General features: G+C 54.3%; 1 protein-coding gene across 2 annotated transcripts; it reads right to left on the bottom strand.

The window, feature by feature from the left end:
- Positions 1 to 1,218: 1,218 nt before the first annotated feature.
- On the bottom strand, positions 1,219 to 6,613 carry ZSCAN10 (zinc finger and SCAN domain containing 10). Of its 2 annotated transcripts, XM_025416738.3 has the most exons (5): positions 5,523 to 6,613; positions 5,049 to 5,316; positions 4,783 to 4,847; positions 4,548 to 4,605; positions 1,219 to 3,621 (listed from the first exon to the last, which is right to left on the bottom strand). In XM_025416738.3, the coding sequence occupies exons 1-5, from the start codon at positions 5,916 to 5,918 to the stop codon at positions 2,060 to 2,062; spliced, it is 2,349 nt and encodes a 782-aa protein (XP_025272523.1). In that variant the 5' UTR covers positions 5,919 to 6,613; the 3' UTR covers positions 1,219 to 2,059. The 2 variants fall into 2 exon arrangements, with proteins under 2 accessions (XP_025272523.1, XP_025272524.1); XM_025416739.3 differs by lacking the exon at positions 5,049 to 5,316 and having other exon boundaries at positions 5,523 to 5,900.
- Positions 6,614 to 9,693: the final 3,080 nt, after the last annotated feature.

Genomic DNA, 9,693 nt, shown 5'->3' with positions numbered 1-9,693 from the left:
TCCTCCTGTGCTGAAGCCATCAGAGGCTTTTATGACCCCATGGCCCCATCAAGCTTACCATCATCTGGAGCCTAGACAGCTTCTAGTCTTCTAATTGATTTCCCTGGTTTTAGCTCTTTCAAGCCAAATCTATCTAGCACCAGGGTCAAAGCAATTTCATTGCAAAGTGAAGTAACTCACTGTCTAAAACCCTCCCCTCTTCCCATCACAAATATACTCTGACCTTGGCCTATAAGGCCCCCGTTTGTGTCATCGGATTCCTACAGAGCTCCCCCATAGACAGTGTTCTTCAGCTGCCTGCTCAGTAGCTCAGGACCTTTGCACATGCTGTTCCCTCTGCTGGGGATGGCCTTCCCCCAGTTCTGTGGCTGCCTCTCCCTTCTATTTCAGGCCTGTTCTCCTCAATAGCCCAGCACATTCCCTAATACATAGTAGGTACTCAAGAAATAATAAAGCCTTCAAATGATCTGGGTCCTCCCAGTTCCTTACTCTCATTCTTTGTTGACTCAAAAAATTTCCTTCTGAGGTCTTCCATTAGTCTGATTTTCTCTACAACATCTGGTGACTCTCTCTACCCTATCTAACTTTCCTCCCAACCCCCAAAAGCATAGACCTTCCCCAGGCTCAGAGTTTCCCACTCAGTTGTGCCCAAGAACCATCTCTACTTTCCCAGATTTGGGGCCAGAGCTTCCCCAAGTCCTGTGAACCCCTGTTGACAAGTTCACTTTATATTCGAAGCAACTGCTAAACAGCAGCTATGTGTTAGGTGGAGGGACAAAGACAACCTAGAAATAGAGTATGGGTAAAAAGCCACAGACAGAAGCAGGAAGGGTGTGTGTGCATTCTGTAGTTGAGGGAGGTTGTTTTCTTTCCTGTAGCCTTTTTAAAAAAGATTTATTTGGATCCCAGGACCCAGGGATCATGCCCTGAGCCAAAGGTAGATGCTCAACCACTGAGCCACCCAGGCACCCCTCTTTCCTGTAGTCTTAGAAGTCACATGATTTTAGGGATACCTAAAAAGGCAGACACTCAACTGCTGAGCCACCCCGGTGTCCCGAATAAATAAAGTATTTTCTTTTAAGATTTTATTTATTTATTCATTCATGAAAGACAGAGAGGCAGAGACCTAGGCAGAGGGAGAAACAGGCTCCCTGAGGGGAGCCCGATGTGGGACTCAATCCCAGGACTCTGGGATCACGACCTGAGTCAAAGGCAGATGCTCAACCACTGGGCCACTCAGGCATCCCCAAATAAATAAAATCTTAAAAAAAAAAAAAAAAAGTCACATGATTTTAAACCTGTCTACTAGTCTGGAAAAAAATCTATCCTCTAGAGTGGAGAACAGGCCAAGATTGTCCGGTGGGTAGAAGGAGGGGAAATTGGCCAAACCAGGTTTGGGTTTACAGGATTATGGGTTGTTAGGGGTCTCCAGCCCACGACCATACCTGGCCATCAGGCAGGTTTCATTTCATCTGCTAGCATCTTCACTTTGAACTGGTCGTACCTCCATTCCAAAAACAAGGTTTCCCGCAATAAGCCAGGATCTGGGATGTTAATTTTATTCCATTTTAATTAATTTAAATTGCCACATATGGCTAGAGGATACTGTATGGGACAGCACAGATTAGGGGCAGACTCCAGAGAAGGAAGAATTGTAGGGTGGCATTCCTTGGCCTTACTCACAGCTGGCTCTGACAGCTGGCACACCTGTCACCCCCCCCCCCCCCCGACTCTGGGCCTTTCTGGGTGTAGGGGTAGTGGTGGACTCCCTCCGGGCCTACTTCTATCTACTATGATAGGTACTATGGTAGGTGCTAGGGGTAGGGAAGGAGAAAAGGCATCCCTGTCACAGTGGTGACGGTAACAGCGTTTGGATGGACCTCGAAAAAATAAGAGTCATTTTTCAAGTAGGCTGTGTTACTCTAGGCACTTTGAGATGCACCCCCGGGACCAGGGAGACATGCCTCCGGGGAAGAACCAGCCTACAGGGTTGGTGGAGCGGTGGCCCAGGACACCAGGGAGAGGCGCGCAGAGCATGCCTGGCGGAACCCAGGCGAGGCTAGTACAGCGTCTCTCGGGCGTGGGTTCTCAGGTGGCGCAGCAGGTGGGAGTTGCGGCTGAAGCTGCGGCCACACTGCGCGCACGAGTAGGGCCTGGCGCCGGTGTGCACCAGCATGTGGCGCAGCAGATTACAGCTGCGGCTGAAGCTCTTGCCGCACTCCCGGCACTCCTGGGGGGGCTCGGCTTGCCTGGACGCCGCCTCGGCGCCGGCGCCCCCGTGGGTGGCCAGGTGCCGCTGCAGGTGCGCGTTGCGCCGGAAGCTGCGGCCGCAAGTCGGGCAGCTGTAGGGCCGCTCGCCGGTGTGGCTGCGGCGGTGGCGGGCCAGGTTGGAGCTGTTTCGGAAGCGGTAGCCGCAGGTGTCGCAGGCGTGGGGCTTCTCCCCGGTGTGGATGCGCTGGTGGCGCGCCAGGTGGGCGCTCTGGCTGAAGCCCTCGCCGCACTCGCTGCAGCGGCAGGGCTTCTCGCCCGTGTGGCTGCGCCGGTGGCGGGCGAGGTCCTGCGTCTGGCTGAAGGTCTTGCCGCACTGGGTGCAATGGTGGGGCCTCGGGCCGCCGTGGGTCAGGAGGTGGCGCGCGAGACCCGCCCGCCGCACGAAGCGCTTCCCGCAGTGGGGGCAGCTGTAGGGCTTCTCGCCCGTGTGCACCCGCTGGTGGCAGACCAGCTGCGAGCTCTGGCTGAAGCTGCGGCCGCAGACCTGGCAGGCGAAGGGCCGCTCGCCCGTGTGCACGCGCCGGTGGGCCCCCAGGTGCTCGCTGCGCCGGAAGGCCTTGCCGCAGTCGCCGCACACATAGGGCCTGCGCTCGGGGCCAGGGCGCAGGCTGCCCGAGCACTCAGAGCACTGGTGGCCCTTGTCCTTGGCGTGGATCCGCAGGTGGCGCTTGAGGCTGGAGCGGCGCTGGAAGGTTTGGCCACAGTGAGAGCACAGGACGATGGCCGGCTCGCGCGCTTCGGGCTTGGGCTCGGGAACGCGCGGGGACTCGCGGTCCTGGGCGTGTGCCAGCAGGTGCTGCATGAGGTGGGCGCGGCGCTGGAAGCCCTGCCCGCACTCCGCACACAGGAAGGCGGGCTCCGAGGTGTGCGTCTGCAGGTGTTTGTTCAGGTGTGAACTCTGGCGGAAGCGGTGGCCGCAGAGGTGGCAGGCGTGCGGCCGCTCGTCCGTGTGCGTGCGCATGTGCAGCTTGAGGATGGAGCTGCGGCCGAAGCTCTTGCCGCAGCACTGGCACGGGAAGGAGCGAGCGCTGGGGTGAGACCGCAGCTGGTGCGCCTCCAGGCGGGCCAGCTGTCGGAAGCTCACGCCGCAGTCCGTGCAGATGAATTTCATCTCTGGTTCCGACCTGGAGGTGCTCCCCGCCACTTTGACTTCCAGAATGCCACTCTTGTCGGGAGGGGACCCTCCTTCACCGGTGCCACTCACTTCAGGGGCCGGCCCCAGCAGCTGACCGTGGGGCTCTTCTGCCGCCCCAGGAACATCTGCCCCGGCCTCTGTTGAGATGCCAATGGGCCAGGCAACCCCTTTGGGCTCTTCTTTAAACTCCTCATCTGGGGTTCTGTTTTCAAACCCTAGGAAAGAAGCAGAAAATGGAGATGGGCAAGCCTATTCCTAGATGCTCCCAGGAATCGCCTTGAACCTCAAGGTCCCAAAGCAGAAAGAAACCTGGGATCCTGCAAAGCTGGGAGGTGCGCAGAAGTTGAGGGTTTAACAAACAGACAACAAAAAGTTTACTATAGTAACCACTTTTTTTTTTTTTTTTTTAAGTAGGTTCCCTGCTCAGTGTGGAGCCTAAATGGGGGCTTGAACTCACTAGCCTGAGATCAAGACCTGAGCTGAGGTCAGTTGGAAGTTTAACTCACTGAGCCACCCAGGTGCCCCAATGACTACCCACTTTAAAAGCTCAAAGTTAGGGGCACCTGACTGGCTCAGTCACTTAAGTGTCTGCCTTCGGCTCATCTCCTGATCTCAGGGTCTTGGGATGAAGCCCCGGGTTGGGCTCTCTGCTCGGCGGGGAGCCTGCTTCTCCCTCTCCCTTTGCCTGCTTTTCCCCCTGCTTGTGTTCTCTCTCTCAAATAAATAAATAAATAAATACTCAAAGTTAACAGGGTTGATGATTAATTCAGACACAATAAGCCTCTAAAATAAATGAATAAATGACTAATGAAGGAAGAAATGAATGAATCCACATCGAAATGGCCCATTTTTATTTGTATATATTTTTAAAGATTTTATTTATTTATTTGAGAGAAAGAGCACAAGCGCATGAGTGCAGGAGGAAGGGGCAGAGGAAGAAGCAGACTCCCCCCTGAGCAGAGGCTCTGAGATCGTGACCTGAGCTGAAGGCAGCCGCCTAACTGACTGAGCCACTCAGGTGCCCCCAAAGAGCCCATTTTTAGGCAAAGAGGCCAAAAAGTCAGGTAGGACCTGAGCTTCATTGACCACTCCTGAAACAGAAAGAACGAGCAGTGGTTGGTAAGCCAGAAGGGCCTCTTACCCAGAGGGTGTGTGGGCCAGGCCTTCTTTGCTGGGACATCTTCAAAGGTCAGAGATTCCTGTAACAAAAGGATGGGCAGAGACCCTCGGTGACCGAGAATGGAGCTCTATGACCCAAGGGGGATGAAGAGCTGTTAAGGTTTAAATTAAGGAAGACATGAATTTGCTACAACGCAGAGGCTGAGGGCAACCGGGGCATGAGAACCATCTGGGGTGAGGGTAGCAGTCCAGCTCACCAGCACAGCTGCCAGCTCCTGATCTCGAGAGTTTTCTTCCAGCCATAGGACAGGGCCCTGGGGGACTGTCAGCACTGAGGAGAAAGAGCTGTTAGAAGCCAGACTTACGCTCCACGTGGCTACGGGGAGTGCACCTGCTGCCAGGGCCCCTAGGGGGACATTAGCTGCCTCCCATCCCTGTCAGAGAGGGAGGCTGCCTCTTTCTCACCCCACCCGCACATACTGGGCTTCCTAGCTCCCACCTTCCTAGGGTACCAGCTCCTCACCAGTCTCCTGCAGGACTTGGAATGTCATCTTGGGACCTGGGCTCAGGGGTTGCTTGGAACTAGGGGGGTGTCTCCAGGTCTCCAGCTCAGCAGGCTTGGAGGTCCCTGGCTGGGATGGTGGGGGTTCCTTTGGTGGCTCCAGGGCTGCAGTTCCTTCTGAGGGCACTTCCTTTTTGGGGCTGTGACTGGAGACCTGGGAAGAGCCTCCTTGTCCCTCCAGAGCAATGTCTGCACGGGGACAGTTCTTGCCAGTATTAAAACTAAAATCCTGTTCAAAATACATCTGTTAGACGACAGGCAGGCCAGGGGGATAATCCGCGTCCTTCTGACTCCCAAGGGAAATGTGACCAAGGAAGGGTGGGAGTCAGAGGAGTTAGGAGGTTAGAAAGGAATTAGCAGAGGGAGGGAAATGGGGTGCACTGAGGTCCCCGTCTCCCTACCTGCCGTCCGGCCCTCCTGACCCCCACCTCTTACCAGGGGCGCCACGGTGCCGGGCTCCCTCTGGATGCCCTCCAGCAGCAGCACCACCTCCTCGCCGTCCCGGAGTTGCTGGCCCTGGAGCCGAGCCAGGAGGTGCGGGGGCAGCACGCTCAGGAACTGCTCCAGTACCAGCAGCTCCAAGATCTGCTTCTTGGTATGCAGGGCCGGCCGCAGCCAGTGGTGGCACAGCTCGCGGAGCCGGCTCAGGGACGCCCTCGGGCCCATGTCCTCCTGATACTGGAAGCATCTGAAGAGCTGGTGAGCCACCTCGGGCCGGGGCCTGGCCTGGGCATGCTGGAGGTCCTCCTGCCCAGCGGTGTCCTCTTCTTCCAGTTTGACGGCTCCAAGCTGCTCTGGCTCCCGGGCGGCCGGGACGGGCTCCTCAGGCATCTTTCAGCTGGGGGAAGGCTCACGGCAGCTGGTCCCTCTCGGGTGGCACCTGTGGTATAAGAAATGCCTAACGGGGGATCCCTGGGTGGCGCAGCAGTTTGGCGCCTGCCTTTGGCCCAGGGCGCGATCCTGGAGACCCGGGATCGAATCCCACGTCGGGCTCCCGGTGCATGGAGCCTGCTTCTCTCTGCCTGTGTCTCTGCCTCTCTCTCTCTCTCTCTCTCTGTGACTATCATAAATAAATAAAAAAAAAATTAAAAAAAAAAAAGAAAAAAGAAAAAGAAATGCCTAACGGTGTGACCTCCACGAGAATCCGTTCTCCCGTTGGTCAGAGGTAATGGCTCGGAGAGCAGGACGCTGACAGGCAGAGAACACTGTTCTGGCTCTACGTTCCCTCCTGCAGCACTTAGAACCCCACGTTCACTTCCCCCCAGGGATCAAAACTGGCATTCCCGAGACAGGACCGTTTAGTTTCCCTGCCTCTTGATGCTGGGCCACGGGGAGTATGCGGCACCACCAAACGTGGGCCCTTGCACCAACGGGCCATCGCCTGCGATCCAGCTCTACTTTCCCAGCTTCGCACTGCCAGGGACGGGGGCGTGGTGGGTGAGTGATGGAATTTCCGGTACAAACGTGTAACTAGGAGTAGTAATACAGAGATTTAATGCACAATATGATGAATATAGGCAATAGTGTGCTGTAATTATGTGGTGTGATAAGTAGCACTCCACCAGCAGTCATACTATTATACATGAGTGAATCAAAGTACCAGGCTGTGCATCTTTAAGGTACACAATGTTACACATCACATTTATTCAATTAAAAAAAAAAAGAGAATAGGGCTCCTGGATGGCCTAGTCCGTTGAGCTTGAGCACCTGACTCTTGGTTTCGACTCAGGCGATGATCTGGGGGGTGGGATGGAGGTTCTGCACTTGTCACAGAATTGGCTTGGGGTTCTCTTTCCCTTTCCCTCTGCCTCTCCCACTTGTGCTCTCTCTCGCTCGCTCGAATAAATACATAAATAATTAATTAAAAACAAACAAGTGGGGATCCCTGGATGGCGCAGCGGTTTGGCGCCTGCCTTCGGCCCAGGGCGCGATCCTGGAGACCCAGGATCGAATCCCACGTCGGGCTCCCGGTGCATGGAGCCTGCTTCTCCCTCTGCCTGTGTCTCTGCCTCTCTCTCTCTGTGTGACTATCACAAATAAATAAATAAATACCTTAAAAAAATTAAAAAACAAACAAACAAACAAACAAGTGAAATGATCCGTTAAGGAAACAACGGAATAATTGTAAATACGGGACATTCCCGCAAAGGAACGGTTTCTTCCGTGTTGTTTTAAAAAAGCGCCTGTAGGGGGCGCATTGCTCCTGAGGAAACTAACAGCCACGCATCCAAATGAATGAACCTGGACTGGAGCCTGACGTCTTTATTTTATTTTTTAACTTAAAAAAAAAAAAAAAAAGATTTTATTCAATTCTTTGAGAGAGAGAGAGAGAGCATGAGCAGGGGAAGGGGCAAAGGGAGAAACAGACTCCCCACTGAGCAGGGAGCCCACTTTGGGGTTTGATTCCACCTCCCTGAGATCATGACCTGAGCCAAAATTAAGGGTTGGCAGCTTATCTGACTGAGCCACCCAGGCGCCCCCGTTGTGTTGCTCTTTCAATGTCTCTGGAAGTTTGAAATTTTGAAGATAATAGGTGTGCGTGTGTGGGTGAGGGCAGGGGGGGGGTTCATGCATCTCATTTCTCCTTGACCAGACATCCTGACTCTCACTTTATGGCTCTGGAAGTGGCGCTCAGCAGTCAAGGCCAAAGCTGCCAGGTGGTCAGTGCACAGCTGAACACCCACCCAGGGTTCCAATCTCCTTGCCAACTGGGGTCCCACCAGAGACAGAGGCCGGGATGAGCCAGAGAGCGGGGATGGGTGGGTGCGTCTCCACAAGAGAGACCAAGACGAAGGCTTACAACTTGCAGAGATCTGTGACTGCTCTGCTCCCGAGGCCGACCACAGCGGCTCTGCCCACTGGAGGCCTCTAGGGGGTTCACTCTTGGGAGCTGGGTGATGGGCAGTGGAGGCAATCATTTCTCTTTCTTTCCTAATTTTTTTTCTAAGATTTTGTTTATTTATTAGAGACACAGAGAGAAAGGCTGAGACACAGGCAGAGGGAGAAGCAGGCTCCATGCAGGGAGCCCAATGCAGGACTCGATCCCGGGTTTCCAGGATCATGGCCTGAACCAAAGGGAGATGCTCAGCCACTGAGCCACCCAGCTGTCCCTCTTCCCTAATTTTTTAAAAAAAGATTTTATTTATTGATTAGAGAGAGAGAGAGCACAAGCAGGGGGAGCAGCAGAGGGAGAGAGAGAAGCAGAATCCCCCGCAGTGTAGGGAGCCCCATTCAGGGATCTATCCTAGGACACGCAGATCATGACCTGAGCTGAAGGCAGATGCTTTAACCCACTGAGCCACCCAGGCGTCCCTAATTTTTTTTTTTTTTTAATTCTAGATTCTTCCTTGGTCTACCACTCTGGAAGGTGTGGGGCTACTGGTTCCTTGTGGGACTGCCCACATCTACCAACAGGGAGATGCCTCGAGTTCAGCCTCACCCAGAGGACTCAGTTCCCTCCTTCAGCACAATCCAGCGGGTTTATGTCGTCCTGAATAGGCCAGCACTTCTGCTCCAGAGTTTTGAGGCACTTTTATATTTTAATTTTGGGCAAAATTATTTTATAGAAACAAAAACCCAAGTTCCAACATCTGTCTGCCTTTCCCCGCCCCTTTGCCTCAGGGCTACAAATGAACTTCTTCCAAATCTGACCCCTGACCCCCACGCATGGACGGTCCAAGCAGGGGCAAGTTTGGAAAGCCTCTGGCATCACTCTCCACCACGTAAAGGGGGGAAGGAGAGCAGGGCCGGGCCCCTGGAGGGCAACACATGGTGGGTGTGCAGGAGTGCTAGCAATTGCTGTTCTCATTACTACTGAGCAAGAACACACATAGCCACAGCTAACACAGCTAGTTGGTCCCATCACTGACCCATTTTATATCTGAGGACACCAAGGCTCAGAGGTACAGGCAAATGCCTAAGGAGCTAACTCGGCCTTGGCAATGCAGCCAGGGAGAAGTCGGCCTGGCCAAGAGCTTTGTTGAGCCCCTTTGTGGCATTACTGCGGGGCTAAGGGTTCCCTGAAGCTCCTGTTCATGCGGGGGCAGTGAGGTGTGGCAGAAAAGAGGAAATCGTGTTTTTTAAACCTGGCCAAGCAGTTCCCACCCCAAAGGAGGAGGATGATAGGGATGCTAAAGACCCAGGCTTCCAGGCAGTGGTTAGCGCCGCCTTCAGCCCAGGATGTGATCCTGAAGACCCAGGATTGAGTCCTGCATCGGGCTCCAGGCCTGGAGCCTGCTTCTCCCTCTACCTGTGTCTCTGCCTCTATGTGTGTGTGTCTTTCATGAATAAATAAATAAAGTCTTAAAAAAACAAAACAAAACACCCAGGCTTCCATCCTGGCCACTGACCAGGCCAGCCCTCGTCTCTCCAGCCTCCCTCCCCCTTCCTGCTTCTCCATTCTCCTACCTAGCCTCCGAGCCAACGTTCTTTCCCACATTTGGCATCTGGCCCCATACGGGGCACCTTCCACCCCTGGCACCTCTCTTCAGGGACTGCACGACACACCAGCAACCTGTCTCTTGCCGTCTACTGTCACTCTGTGCCACAATCATGGTTGGGTGTCTCTCTGCCCTTGGCAAGTAAGAACCGCTTCTCATTCAAAACT

Source organism: Canis lupus, chromosome 6 (genome assembly GCF_003254725.2).
Source record: "Canis lupus dingo isolate Sandy chromosome 6, ASM325472v2, whole genome shotgun sequence".
NCBI classification, from domain to species: Eukaryota; Metazoa; Chordata; class Mammalia; order Carnivora; family Canidae; genus Canis; species Canis lupus.
The sequence above is the reverse complement of the archived record's forward strand: the minus strand, read 5'-3'. Positions and strand labels throughout refer to the sequence as shown.